This window comes from Daphnia pulicaria, chromosome 6, assembly GCF_021234035.1.
Source record: "Daphnia pulicaria isolate SC F1-1A chromosome 6, SC_F0-13Bv2, whole genome shotgun sequence".
Taxonomy (NCBI): domain Eukaryota; kingdom Metazoa; phylum Arthropoda; class Branchiopoda; order Diplostraca; family Daphniidae; genus Daphnia; species Daphnia pulicaria.
In genome coordinates, this window is record NC_060918.1 from 21,646,301 (window position 1) to 21,673,331 (window position 27,031).

At 38.7% G+C, this 27,031-nt stretch overlaps 3 protein-coding genes, 1 long non-coding RNA gene and 2 other non-coding genes across 6 annotated transcripts; 2 read left to right on the top strand and 4 right to left on the bottom strand.

The window, feature by feature from the left end:
- Positions 1-3,331: 3,331 nt before the first annotated feature.
- LOC124342198 (interferon-inducible double-stranded RNA-dependent protein kinase activator A homolog) lies at positions 3,332-4,129 on the bottom strand. The gene is made up of 4 exons (XM_046795161.1): positions 3,946-4,129; positions 3,765-3,877; positions 3,472-3,691; positions 3,332-3,411 (listed from the first exon to the last, which is right to left on the bottom strand). Exons 1-4 carry the CDS (start codon positions 4,127-4,129, stop codon positions 3,332-3,334), a joined length of 597 nt encoding a protein of 198 aa, XP_046651117.1.
- LOC124342666 lies at positions 4,094-27,008 on the bottom strand. Its single transcript, XM_046795756.1, has 19 exons — positions 25,114-27,008; positions 25,036-25,048; positions 24,233-24,531; positions 23,969-24,168; positions 23,659-23,899; positions 23,474-23,585; positions 23,090-23,388; positions 22,753-23,033; positions 21,793-22,685; positions 20,770-20,990; positions 20,248-20,663; positions 17,689-17,970; positions 13,851-14,071; positions 10,477-10,700; positions 8,527-8,688; positions 8,258-8,467; positions 8,127-8,179; positions 7,971-8,003; positions 4,094-6,537 (listed from the first exon to the last, which is right to left on the bottom strand). The coding sequence occupies exons 1-9, from the start codon at positions 25,177-25,179 to the stop codon at positions 22,559-22,561; spliced, it is 1,638 nt and encodes a 545-aa protein (XP_046651712.1). The 5' UTR covers positions 25,180-27,008; the 3' UTR covers positions 4,094-6,537; positions 7,971-8,003; positions 8,127-8,179; positions 8,258-8,467; positions 8,527-8,688; positions 10,477-10,700; positions 13,851-14,071; positions 17,689-17,970; positions 20,248-20,663; positions 20,770-20,990; positions 21,793-22,558.
- Positions 7,807-7,879, bottom strand: Trnar-acg. The gene has a single exon. It is a non-coding gene; the product is annotated as a tRNA-Arg (tRNA).
- Positions 9,690-10,897, top strand: LOC124343000. The gene is made up of 3 exons (XR_006919080.1): positions 9,690-9,748; positions 9,822-10,710; positions 10,776-10,897. It is a non-coding gene; the product is annotated as an uncharacterized LOC124343000 (long non-coding RNA).
- On the top strand, positions 12,665-14,090 carry LOC124342199 (glutamate receptor ionotropic, kainate glr-3-like). Its single transcript, XM_046795162.1, has 7 exons — positions 12,665-12,748; positions 12,844-12,950; positions 13,017-13,116; positions 13,199-13,357; positions 13,425-13,578; positions 13,660-13,889; positions 13,959-14,090. Exons 1-7 carry the CDS (start codon positions 12,665-12,667, stop codon positions 14,088-14,090), a joined length of 966 nt encoding a protein of 321 aa, XP_046651118.1.
- Trnar-acg lies at positions 15,871-15,943 on the bottom strand. The gene has a single exon. It is a non-coding gene; the product is annotated as a tRNA-Arg (tRNA).
- Positions 27,009-27,031: the final 23 nt, after the last annotated feature.

Genomic DNA, 27,031 nt, shown 5'->3' on the forward strand with positions numbered 1-27,031 from the left:
CAATGGATGACAAACACCTTGAATCAATTTCTGAAGCGACTGGACGGCCAGGCGATGGTCGTTGAGCAACGGATCAAAATCGGCTCTTTGCATCTTGTCCGCATTAGTCCAGAGCATTTCCTTGAGCGTCTTCAATCTTGCCAGCTTCTCGTCCGATTGGTCCAGTTGCACTTGACCGTCTCCCTCCACGACGTTCACGCTAGTCAGAGAGAAGAGCGGCGAAACGGCCTGGTATTGCCCGCGACGGCTTCACGACATTTGCGTCACCATTTCCCAGCAGTGAGCCAAATGAGACTCGATCCAGGGGAGAGGTCCGGCCTGAACGAGAGCCGCGCTGCCAGTGGGTCCAGCTGACAACAACCCGCACAGGGAGTCGCAGCCTCGCAGGGCAGGCGATAATGTCCCAGCATCAAGACGTGATCCATCAGAGACAGGAGATGGAGCTGAGCGGCGCCATCTGCACTTTCCGTTTTCAAGGAGATGCGATTTAGTTCACGTTCCAGTTGTGCCAACTTGTCAAACGGCGAAGCAGTTCGCAAACGGCCTGGACCGTCCCATTCAGCAGCCACGACCAAATACTGGGCCACTCGAGACAAAGTTGTTTCCAGCTCATCGCCTTCCACGGAGAGAGCATCAACGTCCAGCATGTGTCGTCTCATTTCGAGAGCTTCCATCAGGTCGATCCAATCTTGGTTGGCCGGCGAGTCTTCGACTCTCGCGTCCACGTTGAAATTATGCCGGCACACGTTGCCAAACCAGCGGGAATCCCACGGAAGCTCAGAGGCATGTTCCAGCAGCTGGGTCTGGGACGTCTCCCATCAGGGCGTCGAGTGTTACAGCTGACATCTTCTTGGCAAGGCAGTCTTTTCTCCAGTCAATGTCTTTACCGCTGGCCGTCAGATAGAGGAAAAGGACGGCGTCAGGGTGGACATCCGCATCGGCTAGTTGCTGAATTAAAACGGAAGCTTTCTTAATGTATAAGTTAATCAACTTGCAACAACATGAAAAACACCACTATGTACAGTATACAACAAGATTTTGTAATGGTCTTTAAAGATAACTAATATTAAATAACATATAAGATTTAACTTACCGTAACTGACAGGATCACGATTGTGATCCATTTCATTGACATTTATTGGGATGTATCTGCTTGTCGAACCTAGATTAGCGGATGTTGGCAAGGGTATGAATGACGCAATATCTTCATCATAACAGATACAGAAACATCCTCATCAACGCTAAAGCTTTCATTGGGAAAACGTGAGAACCCAAAAGAGATAAGGAGCCTTGGCTATTCTGTATTAAATCGAATCGCCATCTAATTTTACCAGAATCGGGGGTTCGTGGAAGAGATAGCAGGATTTCTACTCAATGGTCATGCAGTACAGATCAAGTAATAAAGTACATGAAGGATGTCGTGCCGATTCCTGGAGCAATCATTGCTGTGTCGTAATTCGTAAACCATGGTCAAGTGTGTTGCAACGTTGGTTTACTGCGCATTCGCAGGTTACTTTCCCCATATTATACCGAGTGAACCTCACCAAAATCAAAATCGTTTTTTTCCCTATGAATAGTAAATATCTTGGCTTACGTGACGAATGGCGATCCCGTGCGGCTATGTCGAAAAAGACGATTCCCTTACTACATCGCTGATTCGGATCAGTGTGACCTATTTTACAATTATGTAAGGATGAGCAAACAACTGAAGAACTTTTTCCAGACGGACAGGTCTATGAGTCTGAAAGCCAGGCTTGTTTCATGATTCAAAGGGTTAAATGCGGCAGGAGGAAGCGCTTACGTGAGAAAAACATTTGGTATTCTAATTACTTTATTAAACAATGACCACAAAAATCTTGTATCTTAAAAGAATCGCCACAAGGAAACGCCCTTTGCCCAAGACTATACGGAAGATTCCCCATCGAAAATGAATGCTTTGCTTTTAAAGTGAATGTGAACAAGGCACACCCACCAAAGTAAACTGCCCGCCAGGTAAACAACGTTGTGCCAAAATTCAAACGAGACCTAACTTTTAAAAAAATCCTTTAGAAGGTTTAATTTTCGACATTGACCAAGCTGTTTGCGAATTTCCCGATGTGGCTAATCGTACCGAATGTTCAGGTGACTAAAATATTCAAATTAGTTTAAATTTCCTTTAAAACCACTTTTAAAATGCAAGCTGAAAAGATCTTGGACTTCACATGCCCCCACGGATCTGATGTTCAATCCGACGAAGTTGTACTGCAATTTGGTGATCACGAACATTTTCCAAAATTGAGAATTTGCCTAGTTACCCTCCTGGAATTCCATTACTAAATTCAACAATAAAAAACAGAAGGGAGATTGTCGGCATTTCTTCGTGTGCTTGAAGAGTGGTCGACCTCGATTAGTAGGATGTCCACTTGGTACAATCTACAACCCTGATGATACTTTCTTTTGTGATAAACCCGAAAACGTCCCAGAATAGAATAGTAAGCACCGTTAATATTTTACATACGTACAGCAAAATTACAAGGCCACGAGTCCATATTTCAATTTAAACAATCAACATGAATGTTGCTTTACCTCTACTACAGCGAAAATGTGTAGGCCCTAAATACACCCTACTAACACGGCCCATCCAATTTATGTAAGATGTAGGTTTATATGGGATGAATACATCCAGGTCGCAATTGGGGGGCGGTAGTATAGCGTAGGTATAAATTTATTCGGATCTAGGATGGGATGAAATAAAGAATATTCATCGTAGATCCACCAGCGTATATTCATTAATATACTGATTGTACGTCAAAGTAATATACCCGGGGGTATGATTTTGTTGTGATACCATTTGGTACATACACAGAATGTGCATCACAGTATAACCATATAAGGTACACAGTGGACGAAAAAGCTAAAGAATATCTCTATTTCCAGTACACACAAACATTTGTTCCCATAATGTATGAACAGTTGGTCAAATGGTTAGAGAGGTGAGCTACGGAATTGAAGGTCAGTAGTTCAAGTCTCGGGGTACACTTTTATCTTTTAATTTTCTGACAGAAATCATATCCAAAGATGGATGCTATTTAAGGATACTGTGTATACACAAACCGGTATATGCAAGGGACATACAAATGGTACGTGCGGGGAAGGGGAAATAAGGACCAACATGAAGCATTCCATGGATATGCTGTTTGTATCTCCCTTATCCTTGGGAGTACGCTGCAGTCATATCCATGGTACATCGCTGTGTTAGTAGGGCAAGAACTGACCGGGACAAATTTTTACAAGTTCATCGTTTTCCATATCCAACCCCACTTTGAAATCATCACGTTTCTCGGAAAAGCTATTACAACTCTTCGTCTTCCAGAATTTGGAGCATTTTTTGGGCAGCGTCATTTTTGGCTGCCTGCTTTGACTTTCCCTCACCTGATACAAAAATAAGGTGCTTTCCAAAAATGTCGTGAATAAAATTTCAAATGATGATACCTTCAGTGACACGTTCACTAAGCTTGCAAGTCATAAAATATGTTTTGGAGTGAGAAGGACCTGAAGTTCGAACAACCCTGTATTCAGGAAGAGTGCTGTGTCTGGTGAAGCGCCATTCTGAGAGAACCCCAGATGGATTTAAAGTTGGTTCTGTTGGTGGTTTGGGTATGATGTCTTCCTTTAGTGTTCCCAATTTTTCCAGCCTGCTCAAGATAACAGTCTATAAAAGAGGCCCGTAGAAAGTATGTAGTACCAAAATGAACAAACCATTCACAGCAGTTCACGAGTTTTACTCTTGGGACACTGTTGAGAGTTCCATTGGCTCGATAAGTCTCCCTGATTTGAAACATCATTTTATAGGCAGCATCATGCTTTGCTTGCATCTTGGTTAAGCCAATGCCTTCAACTGGTGATAGATCAAATTTCAATTATTGCAGATTCTTAACGATAATTTATAGCAATTAAAGGTGATACCTGTAATGCCCAAAATGTCTACAGTCAAATTCATCAAGAAAGTTCGACTGTGGGGATCACCTTGCTCAGCCACCAAGCTATACTTGGCTACTCCAAACTCAAATTTTTTACAAAGCTCATGAAACACACTGACAAAAGTCTTTTCTTGTTTAGCAGAACTTGGTCTCAGGGAAACTTGTTCCATTGTTAGTGATGTTTTCTTATGTTATTTGTGGATTTGAGCATTAGCTACAAAAACAATGACAACTTCCAAGGAATCACCTGTTGGCTTCAAGACTGTTTTGCAATGTGATCTGTGATGAGTTCTGAAATTTGCAGTCTTTTGAATGGTCAAGGTCAACGCATGGTCAACGTGTTCAAAATATAATCGAATCGATTAAGTAATCGATACATAATCGACCACGCGATTCATATGTTTTCCCGCCTATGTCATTAAAAAATAATAATGTAATTTTAGAGTTTAGATGACGGCAGCGCCAGCTAAAATTTCAATCGTAAATAAAAAATAAGAAGCAAGTATTTAGTTTTTCTTTTCACGTGAATTCAGCCAAATATGGTTATTGACTGACATGAAAATGTGAGGAGAAGAAAATTGTTTGCTTTGTTAAACATACGTGCTAGGTCAAACAACCCTAAAAATGAATGACATTATTAATAAGATGTTCTACTTGGAGGATTCTACGGTGGGTTCAAATATAATGAGGCTGAAGCTTGTCAGTATTGAAGTTGAATTGGAATTTAATTACATTTCCCACATCTTCAGTAAAGCAAGAATAGATGTTTCTGGAATAACCCTATTTATGTCACCAAGTACAGTGTTAAATTTCAATGTTGATACCAATGATAATCTTAAAGTTTTAGGAAAAGATTGAATAATAATTTTAAGTCTGTTAAAAAAAAAACAGCAATTGATTAGTAACAAAATAGTTCGATTAGCAACAATGGAGCAGTTGAACATCCTGCGTTGCCAGGTCTGGAAATCAGTTTTGTGTCCAATAGGGCCAATCAGCGTACAACATTTTAAAGAGGCTGTACGCTGATTGGCCCTTTTGGACACAAAATTGATTTCCAGACCCCAGGTCCAACTGCTCCATTAAAAACCATTTTTAGAGTGCAATAGTTGAGAATCGCTCGGAATCGCTATACAAAAAGTAATTTTGTTTTTGGAAAATTATATTGTTTCACATTTTTTTTCTTTTCCTAAACATATTGCAAGTACACCTTCAACGGCCCTTATTTCTAAATTTCGGAACACTTGAGGTATAAATATCTTCCTAGGAAAACTTCCCTATCCCATCTGCATCGACATGATGGTGTGACCTCCGCATTGTATGACTATAAAAAAATGTATTACTGATGATTATCTTTTGCGATCTTTTGCTCAAAAAGGAGGCTGACCTGTCTCCCAACTCAACAAAATCGTTATTGTTAATGGACGTGACAGATGTCAAGACAAATCTGAAAACAAACCGTAACCATGACGATATGCAATGTAAACTGAAAGTCTAGCGAAGTCTATAGGCCTACTGTTGCTGGCATATTCAATTTAGTAACAATTTTCCTTCCTTTACTGAGCAAATAAAAAAGAAATGATGGACATCAATCGACTTATATTGATTCCTTGCAGAAAAGTGAATTTAAAATTTTAGTGCGCTGTAAAGATTCGTATCAGAAATCTAGGCTAGCCTATATAAGATTCAAGGAAGATATTTAAATCCAGTTGGAGGCCTGGTTTCTACCGAATTTCATGCACAGGCTGAACCAGAAATATGAAGCTTCAAATTCTATTTCTCCTATTAAATGGATTGCTTGTGAACTCTCATCAGCATCTCTTGAAATTTGGAATGCTGGAGGTATATATTAAGCTATATAATTTTACTTTTTCCTTAAGTAAATGGAATCTTTCGATGAAAATTGAACTGATTATTCGACACATTTTATTCCTGATAATAACAGAGGCCTCCGCATTTCATGGCTAGAAATACGACGCATACTAACAATCAAACGTTCCAAGGGAGTTTGGTTAGGAAGACGAGGTCGCTTAATATTTGGTGATGATGTCTTGTACGCTACAGCTATTTTGACAAACCAAGGTATAAACCATTCTACAGCTTGTCGCTAGCCATTAATTGTCGGAACTCCGAGAGGTGTTCACGCACTATTCTGTTTCCATTATTTAAAAAAGGGTCCGTGTTTTGGCAACCAAACCAGCAATCACGAATTTCATTCCGTTTGACGGCTGGAGTTTGGTGCATGTTTGCCTTGGTTATGGTCGACGTCTACAGTGGCACACTCACAGCCCACATCACTGCTAGGAAGACGAGCATTCCACCCGTAGATCCTATCGAAGTTATGGAACAAGAAGTTCTGGCTTACCTTGCTGTAACCGACGGTTTAGGCCGCGAGTTGATTTTAGTATTTTCCGCATTGCGAAGATTTTTCCGTTATTCATTCGTTGATCTTTTTCATTTGGGAACAGAGCGCCAGGAGCGGGCCGTTGAAGAAAATGGGTGACATATTTCGTCGCCATCCTGAGAATTTTGTTCCTGATCAAGAAACTGCTTTTAGCAAAGTTGCGTCGGGATGTTGTGCCTATATAATGATGTACATACAAAAAAAGGGTTTTTTTTTAATTAGTGGAGAGAAATACTTAATTGTTTAAGCATTAGCAAGGATTTTCAAGAAACTGGAAAGTGTCCGGTCCACCTGGTGATGCAAAAAAGAGGCTATGGATTTACAGGTTTGCTTCTAATAAAGAAGAGTCTTTACAGAAATGCAATCAATCAAGGGTAAGTTTTCATAATAATTCTAGAATTATTAGAATGTGGGACAAGCATTTCTGACTTATTAATTATCATAATAATGTATAGAGTCCTGGTACTGTATCAAACGGGACTTGTCGAACATTGGCGCAAGAAATATTTTTTTGGGAACAATTTTCCTTGTGAAACGACCAAGAAAAACCGATAAAAAAGAAACTTCGACGTTTGAACCTTAGAGATTTAGCTAGCGCATTCCTTGTGCTCGGCATTGGAATGGCAGTGTCCTTTCTTATTTTCTTGGCCGAACAATTTTGACGTTTTAAATCACAATAAGTGAAGCAATCACTTAACTAATAACACAATTTAGCTATTTTAAAATGCCCTAATAATCTGATTTGAAGTAGCAAAATTCCTATTCAGGGTTGCATTTCAATTCAAAAATTTCTGTTGACTATAACGAATGTGCGGACAATAACTTGAATTTAAACCCCATCAGCTGCAAATTTTTCGCTTTCAAACAAACTTTGAGCTAAGATAATGATTTGTTGCTAGCCGTCACGTCACGTCATCACTGCTGTCGTTGAATCACCTCAAAATACAGCGAGTGAAAATTTACACCGTCCTTATTTCGACCTCCTTTCAAAATCTAAAGAATAAACGTTCGAAACTTCAATTAGCAATCGATTAATAGCATTCGCAAATTTACAAATTTAATTCGGGATTCGTTTTCTTGGACAAAATCGCTGGTATATGAACGTGGCACATGACCGCCAGTGTCAAGTCAAATCAAATTTGATAACAAACGAATGGCGATGCAACTCAATTTAAACTCTAGACGATTGGCGTCAAATTCGCCATCAATTTTGCCTGCACTGAACGATAAAAATAAGATATCGAACGACATCGATCGAATTATTGATAAGTCTAGACAAAGTTCACAAAGGACGATCCGGCGAGGGATCCAATCTAAAATCTCTTTCTCCGTAGACAGGTGCCTTATATCTTAGGCGACGCGATAATTCAATGCACTTCTTTAAAAAAAAGAAAAAAAAAAAAGAAAAGGATCTAAATAAACTACAAATTTCGTTTTCTATGAAAATGAACGTGCCAGGGATCGAACCTGGAATCTCCTGCTCCGTAGGCAGGCGCCTTATCCATTGGGCCACACGTCCTGTGCAAATACGTTCAATTCTTTGAGTGTAAAACTGATCTAGTCTGTTTCTGGGAACAAACTACATATTTTTTTTAGCTAATAATACGTACCACAACTTTGCTTCTGTTGGATGGATTAATAATCTAAATCAGGGAAAGACATTTAGATCTGACAGCCAATTACTGGAACTGTACACGTGCGGTGGGCGGCGGTGGGCGGCGGTGGGGTGATTTGAAGGTTACTGCATCAGATTGCTTACAATTTACCTATGCCAACATCAGATTTCCCTGCTGGATCATTCTGGCGTTCAGCTGTTCATCTACAAAATGATTGATCCTGGATTTAAACCCAAGCCCAACGGGGCCAAACAAAGCAAATGTGTCAAAACTTGTCATACCACCGAGTTCGATGTTATAGAATATGCTCCGCGTCCCGCAATGAACTACGAACCGATACCACCGCTGACGGGTTTGACGCTCATCAAATATTTGCCAATTGATCTGCGGAATCTCGGAGTTGACAATGTACGTGATGTAGAATATGAAACAGCTGTACTCTATTGCATTTGGCTTCACGTATTATTCCAGCGCTGACACGTTATCCGTTTCTGTCAAATAACAAAGACTTGGTTATGTACGTCAATCAAATGTGGACACACATACATACGACATGTTCCTTGTGGATCTAAGCACAAATGTTCTGTGATCTGTACGGGAATAAATTTACGATTTCCATTCGCAGTGTTTTCTCAGAGTTAAGTGAACGCATCCATACCGCCCACGAGAAGAGACAATGGCATATAATACAGGCGGTGAGTGCTGAGCTATCCTATACGCTGATTATACGGTCTACTGGAAATTTGATCAAGTCTATTACCGGCAATCGTCGATGGGTAAGCTGGGTCTACACTAGCAGTTTTTACAAACATACAGATTCGGTTTCAGCAACCGTAATATGGAAGGCACTGGTCAGTCGCCTCCCATATTACGGTTGCTGAATCCAAATTACGACCGTAACTTGTCTGTAAAAACAGCTAGTGTAGTGTAGACCCAGCTTGTAACAAAATAATTTTATTATTAGAAACAATTGAAAATGAACATGTTGACTAGTTATGCAGCTAGGATAACACTTTGACCTCTAGAGTTCGAAATCAAGATTTGACATGTCAATATATCCAAATTTGACGACAAAAAAGCCGGATAGCAGCATGACATTGACAATTGACATGACCATGACAGCATCTCGTGCTTTGCTGACCAAACTGAATTGTTGACTGGCTATAATTAACTTCGACTTACGTTGCTCATTAGACAAAATTTAGACTATTCGCTTGGCGCAGCGTTATTTAGCGGAAGATCAAAAGTGGGACTCGTGAGCTATATAAGTCTTACGCGCTCTATGTGGAACCAGTATAGTAGGCCTACAGGCCAGCAACAATTCAGAATCGTAATAGTCATTCTGCTGTCGAAAATGATGTTGATTATGATTTTCTCCCTTTTCCTTAACGTGTTACTAGCAGACCTAGATCGGCCATTATTTCTGAATTTCGGAATGCTTGAGGTAAACAAATTTCTCCAATCCTATCATGTTGTGTATTTTAGTAAACGAGTTGAAATTTGTTTCATATTTACAGAGGCCTCCGCATTTTATGGCTAGAAATGCGACGGATACTAACAATCAAACGTTCCAAGGGAGTTGGGTTGACTCCATCGAATGGCTCTCAAAACGTCTCAATTTCACGTAATTATTTTTCTCGACTGCACAACTGTAGACCAGTGATATGACGATAACTTCTTTAAAATGAAATGTTTTCAATCTGTCTCCAAGGTATAAGATTATACAATCAAAAGAAGCATGGGCCGAGACATCTGGTCGACTACAGCGTGGGGTACATGAAAATTCCATACGACCCATGTCTCTTAAAATAATTAAGTATTATCTTATTATCTTTCGCTCAAAAGGAATTTGATATAGTGGGACCACCAGTCGTAATGATGCTTGGACGAATACGGTTATTTGATTACGTGGGCGTCTTCGAAGACGAAACCAGCGCTTTGCTTACTCCCGCTTTGACTGAGGAGAGCTCCCTTCTATCAACTGTCAAACCCTTTCAACCCATCGTAAGTATTTTCTGACCCATCTAAATATGTTTCTCTTAATTTTTGGTCCCTCATAATTTCTCCCCAAAAAAGGTATGGTTAATGGTGCTCATCTCCTTGCTGGCGGTGGCCATCTATTTCTTCGCAACTTCGAGGTTAAACCTTAGTGGCTCGGATTATAAGAATTCGAGGTCGTTCGGTATTGGGGACTATGTCTTGTACACTACAGCAATTTTGACAAACCAAGGTACACTAATCTATTATTTAGCCTACTGTACAGATTTTCAAACATTTTTGTTTTTCTACTTAAAAAAAAAATAAAAAAGGCTCCGTGTTTTGGCAACCAAACCAGCAATCACGAATATCATTCCGTTTAACGGCTGGGGTTTGGTGCCTGTTTGCCTTAGTTATGGTCAACGTTTACAGTGGCACACTCACGGCCCACATCACTGCTAGGAAGATGAGCGTTCCACCCGAAAATAGTACCGAAGTTATGGAACAAGAAATTTTACCTTACCTTGTTGTAACCGACGGTTTAGGCCGCGATTTGATTTTGGTTTGACGGATTTTATCAACTACGAAGATTTTTTCAGTTGTTCATTCGTTGATATTTTTCATTTTGGGGCAGAGCGCCACTAGCGGGCCGTTGAAGAAAATGGGCGACATATTTCGTCGCCATCCGGAATATTTCATTCCCGATCAAGAAACCGGTTTTCAAAAAACTGCATCGGGGTGTTGTGCCTATAGTGATGTACATCAAATTTGTTTGATCAGTTTAGTAGAAATACTGAATTTCTTAATTAATTTCTTATTTAGTTGGTGAATTTTTTGAAATTCCGCATCGGCAAGGATTTTCAAGAAACTGGTAAATGTCGGGTCCACATAGGAAAGCCAATCAAAGGCTATGGATTTTCAGGTCTGATTCTTAGGAAGAAGAGCCTGCGCAGGAATTCATTAAATCAAGGGTACATGTTTACGCATTCACATTTTTTTTTAATACGACTTCAATTTCACATTTTTTAGAATCCTGGAGTTGTACCAAACTGGACTTGTTGCACATTGGCGCAATGAATATTCGTTTGGTGAAACCTCACCTTGCGAAACTACAAAGAAAAATAAGTCAAAACAACTGCGACGCTTGAACCTTCAAGATCTGGCCAGTGCCTTTTTTATCCTTAGTCTTGGGGTTCTTATGTCATTCCTTGTTTTCTTGGCCGAACAGTTTCGACGTTTGACGACAAAAGTGAAGCAACAGCGTAACTAACTAATAACATATTTGATGAAATGAATTTGACTAAGGGAAGTTAGCAGCCGATGCGTCTCTGATTTGTTGGGCGTTACCGACGTTAAGCCGCGTTAAGCAGAAGCGAAAGTCAAGCAAATTCCGTTACATTAATTATAAAGCCGTTCCAACCGACAGCACATTTATTACACTCTAAAACACGTTTCTTTGTTATAAAAAAAAGGGGGGGGGGATAATGATGCTCATCTCGTTACTGTCGTCTGGTATTATTTTATTTCTCTATATTTAATCCACGTAACAATTTGATCACTTAGGACTTAGGTGAAAATACGGTGTCGCTAAACATTGATGACTATGTATATTATATATTGCGTTACAACTGATGTTACGTTCAACTTAACGGGTAACGTAAAACATGCATTAACGGACCCTTTTTTGGCTTCGTTAACTTAACGTAACAACGTAAACAGTTTTATTTTTAGAAGTTAGATTTTCACGTTATTTATTAATAAGTTCATCGTCGAACTTTTTTAATTTTCCGTGAGCGGAAACAAAAAACCAAGTTGCTTTTAATTTTGAAACTTTATTTTGCCTTAGGCATATTGTTTGAGAAAACTTGAATGAAAAAAAAAATTTTTTTTTTTCTACTTAAGGCATATTATTTGTCAATTGAAACGCAAATTTTTTTTTAACGTAACGTAAAAAATAAACGTTAAATTTGCGTTAACGAGCTGTTTTAATAACGCGTTAAAATAACGTATTAACTTAACGTAAAAAATCACTAGCCACGTTAACTTAACGGATAACGTCAACGTTGTGAGAATCGTATAACGTAACATCACTAAAAATACATATTTGATTCACGGTGCGGATTCTGGCAAAATTATTGAAATCGGTCAAGCTAATCTGCGGTATTTAAAAATATGGGTTTTTTCCCATTATTTCCACATCTGCCGTCGAAATGGTAACATCAAATGAAGAATTCGATGGGCCTTCGTTCGCGGTTTTCGTAGATTCAAAAATTCAACTCGGATTGTGTTATTTTATGTTGTCATACCAATATCAGAATACACGTCCGCTATGAACCAAAAGCAAGCCTAGACTAAAACTGATATTTCATTCAATTATTTATTCAATGCAACTCTTGTCTAAACGTGCCAGGCGACTGACAGTATAACTGTCATATGCTAAGTCAAATCCTAGTCGACAACAAATCCGTGACCATGACGATGTAAACTTAACTATCTTCTACTCTACGACATCATTTTGATTAAACTTGCCTTAAATGAACGAAACTGCGATTATTGATTTGTTAACAAACCGTGGGTTTTAAATTTATATGCGTCGTGCCAATTCACATTAGACATCTAGTCTACCCCCCATGAGTTGAAACAAGGTCTTTGTCTTCAGTTGGATTTCTGATTCCACCCGGATTTCATGTCCGGGGCTTGTAAACAGAAATATGAAAATTCTAATTCTATTTGCCCATTTAAATGGATTGCTTGTGAATTCGCATCTGCATCTCTTGAAATTCGGAATGCTGGAGGTAAAACAAATTACACCTAACACGTTAACTCTCTTTTTTGAATTTGAACTGATTGAACATCTGACTGATTATTCAAACAATTTTGATAATAACAGAGGCCTCCGCATTTCATGGCGAAAAATTCGACAGGCATCGAAAATGAACCGTACCAAGGAAGTTGGGTAGAAGCGATCAAATGGCTCTCAAGGCGTCAACAATTTGAGTCGGTCATCTAATAGTGAATCTATTGAATTTCCTTAATTAACAAAATTTTTTCCTGTACGAAAAGGTATGAAATTATTCCTATGAACAACAACATTGCGGGAAATCTCCAAATTGTGAACGGAAGTGCCTTGTGGAGCGGAGCGTCCGGTCGCCTCCTTCGTGGGGTAGGCATTGAAAAACAATTACCAAATTTAACAAGATTTTAAAATAACAGATAACTTCTGATTTTATGTTTTAAAAAAAAAGGATTTCGATTTGTTGGGTTCACAAATTTTATTGTCATCCGGTCGCAATCGATTCTTTGATTTTGTGGGAGTAGCCGACGAAGAACCCAGCGCTCTACTTACTCCCGGGTTAACTGAAGAGAGTCCCATAACATCGACTATCACACCTTTTCAACCAATCGTAAATTTGATACACCTAACGGCTTATTAATTGATCTTTTTGAAGTCATATCAAAATTTTAAAATAGGTGTGGCCAATGGTGCTCATCTCTTTGCTGTCGGTGGCCATCTATTTCTCAGCTTCTTCAAGGTTAAACCGGTTAAACTTTCATCGTTCGGATGGGAATACGCTTAACCTTGGTGACTACGTTTTGTACACTATTGCCATATTGACAAACCAAGGTAATCCAGACTATAGCTAACATTTAATGTCGGGAACATGTCCGTTTTCAAAAATTTTGCGCAAATATCATTTTAAAAAAGGGTCCGTGTTTTGGCAACCAAACCACCAATCACGAATATCTTTCCGTTTGGCGGCTGGGGTTTGGTGCCTGTTTGCCTTGGTTATGGTCAACGTGTACAACGGAACGCTCACGGCCCACATAACTGCTAGGAAGATGAGCATTCCACCCGGAGATAGCATCGAAGTTATGGAAAAAGGAGTGCTCGCTTACATTGCATTTGATGACGGACTCGGCCGCGAATTGATCTTGGTCTTGCAATTATTTTCATTACATTGGTTCTTGCAGTTTTCCCTCATTAGTATTTTCATTTGGGTGCAGAGCGCTACAACCGGGAAGTTGAAGAAAATGGGCGACTTGTTTCGTCGCCATCCCGAGAATTTCGTTCCTGATCAAGAAACTGCTTTTCAAAAAGTTGCGTCGGGATGCTGTGCCTACAATGATGTAAATTGAAATTAATCATTAGTTGACGAACAATGGCTTCATTTAGTATCTTATTCTACGAGGTGGTGAACTATTTTAAATTCCGCTTGATCAAGGATTTCCGGGAAACTGGAAAGTGCAGGGTCCACATTGGCAAACCCATAAAAAATTATGGACTTTGTGGTCTGATTCTTCGAAAGGGCAATATTCGTAAAAATTCAATCAATCAAGGGTAGGCTTTCCTTGTTGAATTCATTTTGTAAGAACTAATCACAAATATTTTGCAAAGAGTCCTGAAACTATACCAGCTCCTTTTTCATCCTTGGCCTTGGAGTTCTTATGTCATTCCTTGCTTTCTTGGCAGAACAGTTTAGATGTTTTAAGTCCCAAAATTAGCAATTGTGTAACTAATGAAAAACATTTTCATTAAAACGCTTAAATCTTTTACATAATTCCTACTAAGAATATCACAATAATTGTTTCATACCATATAAGGATAACTTTTCATTTCACAACCAAATATTATGCTAGGATAATGATTTCTTTGCAACAAGTTAAGTCTGATGTTAAGTTTAGTAAAGACTGGAAAAATCAATTTTTCCATCATTTTCGCAACGGATACCATTACGTTAACATCAAGTGTTTGGAAATTCGATAGGACTTCGTATAGTCTTCGTAGATTTAAAAATTTAACTCGAATTGTGATCTTTTGGGTTGTCATATCAATATCAGAATACACGACCGCTACATACCTAATATTAATCTAGACTAAAACTGATATTTCATTCATCTACTGTACTTATTAAAAAAAAAACTCTTGTCAAAACGTGACGGATGGCCGTGAATGCCAAGTCGAATCGTTGTCGATAACAAATCCGTGACCATGACGATGTAACCTAAACTAAACTGAAGTTTATTTCAGAGATAAAATATGACAGAACCTGTCCAAAACAGAAGAGATTGCGAATATTGATTTGTCACAAGTCAAGCAATTGCGTTGACTACACAACAATTAATTCTTTTTCAAACCCCAGAAAAAAAAAGATATGGCATTAAAAAATTCAAATATTTTAAGTTCAATCAACAACGCCCCTTATTTTTTGTTTAAAAATTAAAAGGATTTCGAGTTCCATTGGCCCACAAATAAATATCATTTGGACCTTTAATTTTGAGGGCGTTAACCGACGAAGGAACCAGCGCTCTGTTACGCTACGTTCATTGAGAACAATCCCATCACATCAACTATCAAGCCATTACAACCACACGTACTTTGCTGTTATTACATAATGATCCGAAGGCTACCGGTTTGTCAGTTACGTCACAAACAGGTTATTATACTTCCGGATCGCGGAAGACGAGTAAAAACACGTTAGGATGACATTCAAAGGGAATTTTCAAATTGCGCAACGCTCTAAAACAAAAGGATACGATTTGTTTGACATTTCTAACTATCAAGGACTTAAAAAAAAATCACAAAGAAAATTTGAAAACCGCCCCAAATGATGCAATGCACGCGATAGATGGATGAAAGAAAAAAAAAATTGTGGCGGAAACGTTAGGTCAAACATGAAAAATGTAGTTGTAAAAAAATCCCCGATATTTTTTTAAAGAATAAATTTTTAATAGGAATCGAGTAATTTTAAAAATAACTTGGAATTAATCATTTTTATCTATGTCCAATAATATAACTTGACTACGCTTCCCTACAATTTCGGGATTTTTGTTATTTAGTTCCAAATAGTAGTAACGACGCATATTTTTACGGTGGATGAAAAATCAAATAATTTGTCATTTCCTTTTATTGAAATACCGATCCTGCCAGGGATCGAACCTGGAATCTCTTGCTCCGTAGGCAAGCGCCTTATCCATTGGGCCACAGGACCACGGAGATTTAAAAAAAATCAATAAAATCAATAAATGCGAAGAATAAAATTCAAAACTTGACAAACAATCGAACAGTTATAATGTCTAACGGTGGCTTCCGAATTATTAACAATCGGTTGAATTAAACTGCTGTTGTCTTCCAGCGCATTTTTCCCCTCTCTTCTAAGGCGATCTGCTTAACATCCACAACAAATTAGGAATAAGTTAGCCACATAAAAGTTAATGTTAAGCAAATCTGAAAAACCCACTTGGAATGACGGTAATATTCGTAAAAATGTATCGCCTGCAAGGTCGTTTAATGGAAGCGACAACTTGTTTCTGATAATTGCATCTCGAATCGATAGGATCAATCTAAATAGTTTGAAACAATTTGTTACTTAAAACTCAAGATTAAACTTTGCACTGTGGAAATTTAACGCACCCTCGTAATGTATTGTCCGTTGACAAGTTGATAGCAATCGGTGGAAACGCTTGAGTCGTTGTTGCTTCTACACGATCGAAATTCCGCTTTAGTTTCGCCAATCACTCTTCGACTAAACGATTGAACGCCGTCAACAGAAATGAGCGAAACCATAAATTCCTCGAACGGCAGGAATGCGTTTGAGACGTTAAAATATAGGACGGCAAATGAAACGTCCATTCCTCTGAAATAAGTTGACATGAGTAAAGAAAATTGTCAATATTTTTCGCATTCGTATTACCCAATTTCAGTAGGTGTGGTCCTAATGCTAATGTTCATCCTAGCGACATCAATGTTTGTAAGATCGGTACTAACAACACCAAGATCAGATTCGTGAATAGTTTGAAAACAACTGAATCGACTCCAACACTCTTCCACTTTAAGTTTGTAGTGCCCGCTGTAGACATGGTCAAAGTTGACTGACACATTGGCCTTGTAAAAAATAAAACATTTTAAAACGGTTCGAGTAATAATAAACATTTTCGATTAAACTACTTGGTCAGAATTGTTTCGGCCGATTATTCTGATGTGTTGAAATCGTTCCTTTGAACTGACGGCAAATAGCGAAGACGTGTTATTTAACTCTAGTAGTTCCAACATGACGCGAAGTATTAAGGGCGATTTACTTGTGTTTGAGACAAGGCCAATATTGAAATCAAAAGTCCACACGGCCGCTTGCGTGTCGTAACTTTCGGTCGAATTCAAAAGGATAGACTGCATACAAATTCAAAATGTCAGTGAAATGTTTTAGAAATAATGACAAAACACATACCCGAGTTGGGGAACTGTCAACTATCAAACAGTTAACAAATAATGTCCAAAAAACGACTGATTTCAAAATTAAACATTTCCGTGAATCCCCCATCACGATATATCCAAATTAAAATTCGTAATACCAGCGGTTGGACTTGAATCGGTAAAGGATTGTACGTCAATGAAAAGAATGCTACGCACATGGCCATCTTTCAACCTTTTCCCAGCGTACGATGATGGTCTACGTGCTAAAAAATAAAAAAATAACCGTTCCCGGAAACTACGTAATGCTTATCTGGTTGCCACATAACGTTGTTTTCCTTGTCAAACTCCTTTGTAAAATAAACACGCCCTTTGAACACAACGAATTAAAAACAAAAGTGGGATGGCATAGCGTCAACATCTTTTCTGTTTAACACAGTTGCGATAGCACATGACGCAGCAAATTATATAAAAAATATGTAGGCTATCGGTAAAAATGGCGTTTTGAATACGGAGAAACGGAAATTACGCAATTGATTTCGAACTTACAGTAAAGAAAAAGGATCCGGGCCATGTCCGTTGAATCTTGATTGGCACGTTGACACACACACACCGTAAATAACATTTTCATTGAAGACGCGGCACCGCAGAATAAATTTAGAATTTCTGGTGTAAAAACCCTTCAACAGGATCTAAACACACATCAGGTTGCACAATCAAAATTCCCATAGGAAAGGTGACAAGTCGTTCAAAATTCTTCTCACCTCCAAATAACCACGTGCCCACGAGACAGACTTTGAAGAACTGCAGGTCCTGGCAAACTCGGGCAAACTAACAGACGAATTGAAAGGAAGGGCCAGAAAAAGTCTACAATATGGAAATTAGAGGAATGGTTCGGAAAACTAAATTTTTAACGAAACAAAAATGGAGGCTCGAATTTCATTGGCCTTGGCAACAGTAGTGCCCCAATAGAAAAACAAATTCAAGGTCGGATGTGAACAAATAATGTAAATTTAACTTTTTCTTTCCTAACTTAAAAAAAAATGGCGGATTGAAGAATCGATTGAAAAAGCAAATTTTAGTGGAAAAGTTGATTTACACCTGCGGTCTGGATTCAGCCATTCCAAGAAACAATTATTAGACCTAATCAATAATTAAATAAATGACGCAGTAGCTAAGAGGCTTGCAAAACCAAGTTGCAAGCTGATTTAGAGGTTATTGCAGATTGATTAGAATAATGTATACCTTCAAACAAATGTTCTCTGGCCGACGTGCATTCGTTTGTCAATTTATCGATCTCGACAGTCAGCCAATCACAATACAAGGCAAATATTCCGGTGTTTGTGTATATACCGGAAGGAATTTGTGGCAAAGCAAACGTTGTGAAATAGCGCTAAAAAATTACAACCAACGATCAAATTCCATTACGACAATAACTATCGAGAGATTTCGGTAGCAGTCCGATAAAATATTTATTAACACCAACAATGATAATTGCTTTGTTGTCCAGCATCTTTGTTTTCGTAAATAATTATGCACTGAATGATGCTAAATATCGAATGATGCGAGTTCTATAGCCAATAGGTTACAGTTCAAATTGTAGATAATCGAATCGGTACTTTGCCAATAATTGACATTGGCCATTTGATTATTCTGTGTAGTTACTTGTATCCCCCTCCAAACTTCTTACAATCATGATTTCATGTTCAATCTCAATCAAATTAAAATTTATAGACAGATGAGTGAGTACAGTGCACAACAGTAAACTCTCTGCAAACTTTACTGGAACGGTCGGAAACGGATAATTAACCTTGGGAGTAGCTCAATCTGGTATTGCAGTTTGGTTTAGGCTGTAGTGAAGTGAAGTACATTTTGTCTAATCCTGCTTAGACAATTGGACTAATCAGATCGCAGTTTATGATAAATTAGTAGTTGAAAAGCTTAGATTATCAGTACACGCAATACATTTCTGTGCAGAGAAATGTTGATTCAGATTTTGATTCTTTTCTTAAACATGTTTCTGGTACAACTTCAGGAGGATTTTTTGAATTTCGGAATGACTGAGGTATGATTATTGCTTTGTTCAAAATTCCGTTCTGTACTGTAGCTCGTTATTTGCATATGTTCATGCTTACAGAGGCCTCCGCATTTTATGGCTAGAAATGCGACGCTTACTAACAATCAAACTTTCCATGGGAGTTGGATTGACGCTATCGAATGGCTCTCAAAACGTCTGAAGTTCTCGTAATTATTTTTCTCGATCGCACAACTGTATAGAACGATTACTTTCTGTAAATTAAATGTTTTCAATCTGTTTTTTCAAGATATAAGATTATACCAGCAAAAGAAGCATGGGCCGAGACATCTGGTCGACTACATCGTGGGGTACGACATGACATTCCATACGACCCATGTCTCTTAAAATAATTAAGTATTATCTTATTATCTTTCGCTCAAAAGGAATTTGATGTAGTGGGACCACCAGTCCTAATGATGCTTGGACGCATCCAGTTATTTGATTACGTGGGCGTCTTTGATGAGGAAAACAGTGCGTTGGTTACACCTGCTTTGACTGAAGAGAATTCGATTCTATCAACTATGAAACCCTTTCAACCAATCGTAAGTTTCTTCTGGCCCATCTAAATATTTTTCTTCTAATTTTTAACCCCCCACAATTTAACCGAAAAAGGTGTGGTTAATGGTGCTCATCTCCTTGCTGGCGGTGGCCATCTATTTCTTCGCATCTTCGAGGTTAAACCTTAGTCGCTCGGATAGGAATACGAGGTCGCTTAATATCGGTGACTATATCTTGTTCGCTACAGGAATATTAACAAACCAAGGTACACTACCCTATATTATTCAATGTCGGGCCTCTTGTCCTTTTTCATGCATTATTGCGTTTACATATTTGTAAAAGGGTCCGTATTTTGGCAACCAAACCACCAATCACGAATATCGTTCCGTTTGACGGCTGGTGTTTGGTGCCTGTTTGCCTTGGTTATGGTCAACGTCTACAGCGGAACACTCACGGCCCACATAACTGCTAGGAAGATGAGCATTCCACCCGGAGATAGTATCGAAGTTATGGAACAAGGAATATTACCTTACCTTGTTGTAACCTTTGGTTTAGGTCGCGAGATGATTTTGGTATGACGGTCCTTTTCAATGGCAAAGATTTCGCAGTTATTCCGAGTTATTCATCTTTTTCATTTTGGGGCAGAGCGCCACTAGCGGGCCGTTGAAGAAAATGGGCGACATATTTCGTCGCCATCCGGAATATTTCATTCCCGATCAAGAAACGGGTTTTCAAAAAGCTGCATCGGGGTGTTGTGCCTACACTGATGTATATCAAAATTGATTATTAGTTTGGGAGGAATACTGAATTTCTTAATCATATTTAGTCGGTGAATTTTTTAAAATTCCGCATTGGCAAGGATTATCAAGAGACTGGAAAGTGTCGGGTCCACGTAGGGAAGCCAATCAGAGGCTATGGATTTTCAGGTTTGCTTCTTAGGAAGAAGAGCCTGCACAGAAATTCATTAAATCAAGGGTACAGGTTTTCGCATTCAAACAATTGTTTGAAATACGTCTTGAGTTTTTTTTTTTTTTTTTAGAATCCTGGAACTGTACCAAACGGGACTTGTCGAACATTGGCGCAAGAAATATTTTCTCGGGAACTCATCACCTTGTGAATCGATTAAAAACAAATCCAAAATATTACGACGTTTGAACCTTAAAGATTTGGCTAGCGCTTTCTTCATACTCGGTATTGGAGCTTTAATTTCGTTACTTGCTTTCTCGATCGAACAATTTCGGCGATTCAAAACTCGTCAAACCCAAAACGGAGAAACCTAAAATATAACGGCTCACATTACTAAAAATTTAAGACAATAATATAATGAATCTATTAATATTATTTACAATCACCCAAAAATAAATGCCCATACCCTCGCGACTATTTCCAAAAATTATTCGAGTAACAATAAAAAACCCGTATTATTCCACTTGTTTGAAAATATTTTTGGCGTTCGGCCAAATTTCTGATGTGTTGAAATCGTTCTTGACAACAAATAGCGAGGGCATGTTATCTAACGGGACTCGATACAGTCATTCCGATCATGCAAATCAAAAGTTTACTTGGCCGCTTGCGTGTTGCAATTTTCGGTCGAATTCAAAAGAATAGAACTGTCATACGAATTAAAAAGGCCAGCGAAAGTTTAAAAGAAACAAATGACAACCACATTCCTGTAGAGCTAAAAGGTAACTATTATTCAAAAATGCAGTCGTCCAAACAAAGGAACATTTCTTTAAAAAAAAATAACCGTGAATTCTCCATCTAGGTATACTATCAAGATAGTATCACAATGCTATGAAACTCGTAATACCAGTGGCTCGACTTCACTTGGTTTCGGCTAATAACGCAATATGTAGGCAGATTGTATTGTCGTCCTAGACATTTTCCCAGAGCGCGCGACGATGCGCAGAGATCAAAATCGACATTCCATCATGTGCTATAAACATTGTTTCTCTTTCACATTTGTTTGATATGGAATGGTACCGCAACAGATTTTACAGTATCTGTACATATGATCAGTAAAATAATCGGATTTCAAATAGAAACGAAACAGAAAAAAAAAATCGATTACGACTTACAGAAAACGAAAGCAAATCCAGTCCTCAAGCAGTCCGATGAAATTAACATATTGATTAACTCGTCAACGTTATCATTAGTACGTGAAATGGGTGGAGATGGGGGGAGTTGGTGCTGTAAGCAGGGTTTATAAAAGACTCATTGCATCCAGTTAGAAATTCAAAAAAGAAAAGTTAATGAGCTGTTAGAATGTGAAAGTTTCTCCTGGCCAAATGACCACACGAGTCCAGGCGAGCCAGTTACCAAGTGAGCTGGAGAAATCCGTGCGAATCAGTGAAAGGTAGGGCCAAGAAACTCTGCAAAATGGAAATTTAGAGGATAGGTTAGGTAAAAACAAAATTTTGAAACGAGCCAAAAAATGAAAAGGGAAAGCAGTACTCGGTAGTTGGAATTTAATTGGCCTTGGCAATAAGGTGGAACGTGGTCCAATTCATCGAACCCGCCCCTCCAATCCAGAAAATGTTGTTTTTCAATTTTTACAATGAGTTTATTGCAGCATTCAGCTTTCTTGATCGTATACGGATGTAATAATATAATATTTTAATTAACAAATTGAGTATGAGAGATTTGGCAATTTTGAACAAGCACGAAATTTAAAAAAAATGAACAGCATTCAGACACAAAAGCATTCATTCAAATTCAGCAAGCATTCAAAAATGTTACTGGTAAGAGCAGTTTGATAGATTAATATGAGACAGTCATTTTGTTTCAGGTCCTTAACCGTTATGGATGCATCGTTACGGTAAATGTGAGCAAAGTCATCCCAATTTATCCCATTTTAATATTGCGATTAACGAACAATTGGCCCATCATCATTGGGTAATGCTCCGGCAATTCGTAGCATCTGTAAGGCGTCAATAGATTACGAGGTGAATTGCACTTGAGGTCATCGTATCTGAAAATACAAAGACAATCCTATTGATTTGCCCATGACATAACATTTCTAGAGTAAAAAAACTTACGATATGACAAAGATACGACCGTATAGACCATTTTCGCGAATCGAAGCGGCGAGAACAATCAGTTCACTGAGAACGAACATTAGACTTGACAATTTGTCTAAATCCTGTTGCAGTGGACCGTTATGTCGGTCTCGATTCAATTCCTCGTGACAACGATTCAAACCTGTCGATTGAATCACAATGATCCGGACTTCGGGATCGTTGATGTAGCCGTTAAACCAGTGGATTTCTCCCCTGATGATGACATCTTCTTGTTGTTCTGGGTCGCCAGCATCATAGACCTAGAATTAGATTAAATTTACACGATTGAAACAAAATTTTATGTGAAATAGATTACGATAGAAACGCCGCTGCAGATCAATTGCTGTCGAAGGATTGAGGCCTTTTTCTGAATCGAGTCGTCGTTGGTGTCGTAAACGAGTAATACTCTGGTGTTAACGATAGGGCTATGATGTAAAGGTATAGGGGTATGCTGCTCAGCTTTGATCTCTGATGAACCGTAAAGTTTTCGGTAAAAAATACAGCTACTTTTAAAGTAGACGAGTGCGGCTATAAAGACGAGGCCCAACAACACTAGTAATAAATTCGTCCAAATCCAAGTGACGTTAGACGTGACGGTCATAGAAACGGGGTCATCTATAGAAACGAATCGTTTTATCGTGAGAAAACCGGATGATTGTTTTTTTTTTTTTTTTTTTTTTTTTTTTTGCTTTTTTATTACCACTTTTGGATAGATCGATAAACACAGGTGTCCTTGTGTGTCGTTTGCATGGATTTCGATAGCTGGCGCACGTTTGTATCGGGTGGTTACACCGGTTGTCAAGGACGTCAATCTTTCCAAATATTTGAAATCGAGTGTTGATTATAAATGTGATGTAATCAGCATTCAAATGCGAATGAACTTACCTCCACTGTGTAGTTTCCAATCGGCAAACAAAAGCACTTATTGTCTGAATTCTCTGAAGACGAGAGGCTACAATTGGCGTCCGTTTCCGTACAGTTCAGGAAGTTGACAACATTGCTATTCACTATTCTTTTACGCACAGCATGGTTGAATTGATTCTTAATTTTCACCTCAAATTCGTTGAATTTGAGTATCTGATGCGGGTTTTCCAAGTAGTTGACGACAAACTCTACTTCGACACCCCTATGTAAATATAGCAATTGCCAATTAGCGGTCAGCACATGAATAATTAATTTCTAATAAAATATTTACCCTAGACTTGGATGTAGACTGATGCTCATATTCATTCGCCTGACGTTCACGTCTTGGATAGTTGTCTCCAAGTAGCCTAGGTACTGCTCGAACACCCCAGATTTGTTCGAGTCGCAGGTGAATCTTCCATGGGAACAACGATTGATTTTAAGCTTGTAACATCCGCTGTAGACGTGGTCGAACTGGACAGTTACATCATTCTAAAAGAACAATCATATTTAAGTAAATAACAATGAAATCAACGTTTTTAACGTGTTTTTATACCGTGTGGTTGTGACTATAATTTTGATAGATCGTAGTGAATATATGGCGTTCCTTGCAATAGCCAGCGAATCGTGAGAAGGCCAAATTGCAGGCCGCAAACTGTGTATCATTCATCATCTTCTTGGAACCGTCGACCAAGGCCAACTCGACTCTGTAGTCGTTTCCCCGCTGATGCGATTTCCCTTTGCTAGACAACGGGTGGATTACCATTTTGAGCTGCAACTCCAATTGAGCTGCTGCGGCATCGTAGTGAACCGTCGATCCATTGTGCACGTATCCACTGGCTTCCAAAGAGATGGCTACAAGGTGTAGAAGAAAATGAATGAGACTATAATTACGTAAAACAAAAAACATAACGGTGCGTGCCGGGTGTGTCCCAGTTATACGCTACACTTTGCAAGGGACCCACTTTTTCAGTTTTTCACCCCTAAGCTTTCCAAAAAAATAAAAAAATAAATATTTCTGTCGCTTGATATCAAAAAAAGAAACGAGCCAAACAGGTTTGCACTAACAAGATAATTATCTGGTACGATTTGAAGAATAAAAAAAGCACTGGGTCAGTTGGTAAACGACTACAATGGCAGTCAGTTTTCCAAATATGGATTTCCACTCTTGCGAAATCACGGATTTTTAGTTCTTTCTTGTTGAAATACTAGGAATCCATGTGAACTGTCAAGAGGTTTGAAATGTGCTGTGACCTTCCAATTGACTTGGCTGACCTTTCGCTCCATTAAATTTAAATTAACTAGGCCATAAAACTAGGCGCGCATAGATTTATAAATTTGAATGATGTGGGTACTTACTTGATTTAGATTCCTAAATAAAAAGAAGAACGTTGCGTTAGCACTAAACACTTTCAAAATTTCGGGATCAAAACGTACCTGAGCAACAGCGCAGAGAAGACAAGACGAAAAGCACAAAGCCCAGAGCAAGAAAGTCTGTCGCATCTTATAGCATTTGACCCAAAAAATTCAGTTGAGGCGCGAGGAGAAGATTCGTGACTACACGGGAACAGCCACCTTCGAAGACTGTTGACCCACGCGTGCTGGTAACTCAACCTGTTTGGGAGAGTTGCGACTCTTACGAGCAGCAGGAACTATACACACAGCTAGACCCTTTTTCGAGCAGAAAGTGAGCACATTCATGTGCGGCGTCTATGAAAACGGCCACTTTTATGCCGCTTTTTTTTTGCGGTTTGTACTACTTTAGCGCACCGCTTTCATTGTCGGCGGCAATAGACACCAGTCAGATTTCCAATAGAAAACGAAAAACAAATATAGAAGTACCGCCTGCCGAAATATTAACGTCTACATTCCCCATGACCCCAGGCCGCTTCCCGTAGATCTCTATTGACGTCCCGCGATCTTTTCTAAAAAAAAAAAAAACAGTTTAAGGCTAAGGCGGGTATCAGGTTGTCTTACTGGCCGTGAGCGACAGTCGGCCGACCAGTGTTATTGTGCTGTTGTTGTGAAAAATTTTGGTTTCCTTTTTTCGGTTTCTCAAGAAAAGACTAACTTCGTCTTTGTCACAACTGAGCATACACGCCAAACGATAAGACCTTTCCGTTCTGTCAGCGGCTTCCGGGAAGGTCATATCTCAAACCTAGCCCCACACCGAGCTTTACTGTACACATGAATCAAACTTTACATGAAATTTCGAAAGATGTGTAGCTTAAACATCCTGTTATTTAATAAACCGAAATCAACTTTTAAATGAGTTACCGACTGGGACAACGTAATATCCGTGACCTGAAAAGTAATTAGCTAAAACATGCAACGAACGGCTTTTTTTTTTCGTTCTAAATTCATTTGAAAAAGTCTAGTGATTAATGGGACTAGTTTTTTAAAAAAGTAAATGAGCGCCATTAGCCATTTCCATGTCGGCGCAGGCCAAAAGATGGAATTTCGTCTTATTTTGAAAAAGCGCGGTCGTTACTATCCAAGAAAAATATGTTGAACATTGTGAGTAATAACATTACGGAGTTGAATCAATTAAATTTAATTTTGTAGCTGTTTTCTTTCTAACTTAAAAGTAAAATTAAAGAGCGGAAATGTTACTTGCGAATGGTCCTACTGCGACTCTAAGCTATATATATCACCCAACTATAATCCCATTAATCATCATACATTGAAAAAACTTTCCTTAATATGGCAAACGATAATCCGAACAATATCTCCGGTTCCGAATTAACCACAATGATCTACGACGACGGCCAATGCGCAATCTGTTTGGGCCCGCACATCAACAAGTCCCTACCTGACTGCGGTCACGTATATTGCTTCCAATGTCTGGTCGATTGGTGCCACATCAAACTCGAATGTCCGTCTTGCAAGAAACCCTTCAATTACTTCTATCATAGCATTCAATCAACTGAAGAGAGGAGAGTTTACATACCTGAACGTCCTGCCACCCACGATACACGAGGTCATTTTCTGCACGAACCTATAGAGGCCAACGACCCAGAGTTTCTTCGCGCGTTTGATCAGTTTCTGAGAATATAACTGAATCCCATTTTTCACGTTTCAATTTTCTTTGGTGAGCGGTACTTGATGTACGAAAAATTTCCGAAAATAAAAATATACTTTTAAAAAATTCATTTAACTAGTTAACTCATTTTAAATTTTCCCTTAAAATATTGTTTGATTTTGGCTTCAGTTATAAGAAGGATAAAAACTTGCGTTTCTGAATTTAATATAGTTGAACTTGAGAGTGGATGGCCATGCCCAATTACCCATTTCCTGGAATCAAATATGAAAAACTCAGGGAAACTGTAAACAAATGAATCAAGCAGTCTAGTGT

What these genes read in the sequence shown, in the direction of transcription:
- LOC124342198 (XM_046795161.1), bottom strand. Translation starts at nt 4,129, where the DNA reads ATGGAACAAGTTTCCCTGAGACCAAGTTCTGCTAAACAAGAAAAGACT. An exon ending in AGACATTTTGGGCATTACAG is followed by an intron (nt 3,878 to 3,945) that starts GTATCACCTTTA and finishes ATCTATCACCAG; the next exon opens with TTGAAGGCATTGGCTTAACC. An exon ending in TAGTGAACGTGTCACTGAAG is followed by an intron (nt 3,412 to 3,471) that starts GTATCATCATTT and finishes TTTTTGTATCAG; the next exon opens with GTGAGGGAAAGTCAAAGCAG.
- LOC124342199 (XM_046795162.1), top strand. Translation starts at nt 12,665, where the DNA reads ATGAAAATTCTAATTCTATTTGCCCATTTAAATGGATTGCTTGTGAAT. An exon ending in TGAAATTCGGAATGCTGGAG is followed by an intron (nt 12,749 to 12,843) that starts GTAAAACAAATT and finishes TGATAATAACAG; the next exon opens with AGGCCTCCGCATTTCATGGC. An exon ending in TCACACCTTTTCAACCAATC is followed by an intron (nt 13,358 to 13,424) that starts GTAAATTTGATA and finishes ATTTTAAAATAG; the next exon opens with GTGTGGCCAATGGTGCTCAT.
- LOC124342666 (XM_046795756.1), bottom strand. Translation starts at nt 25,179, where the DNA reads ATGCGACAGACTTTCTTGCTCTGGGCTTTGTGCTTTTCGTCTTGTCTT. An exon ending in AGTCTACATCCAAGTCTAGG is followed by an intron (nt 23,900 to 23,968) that starts GTAAATATTTTA and finishes ATATTTACATAG; the next exon opens with GGGTGTCGAAGTAGAGTTTG. An exon ending in TTGGAAACTACACAGTGGAG is followed by an intron (nt 23,586 to 23,658) that starts GTAAGTTCATTC and finishes ATATTTGGAAAG; the next exon opens with ATTGACGTCCTTGACAACCG.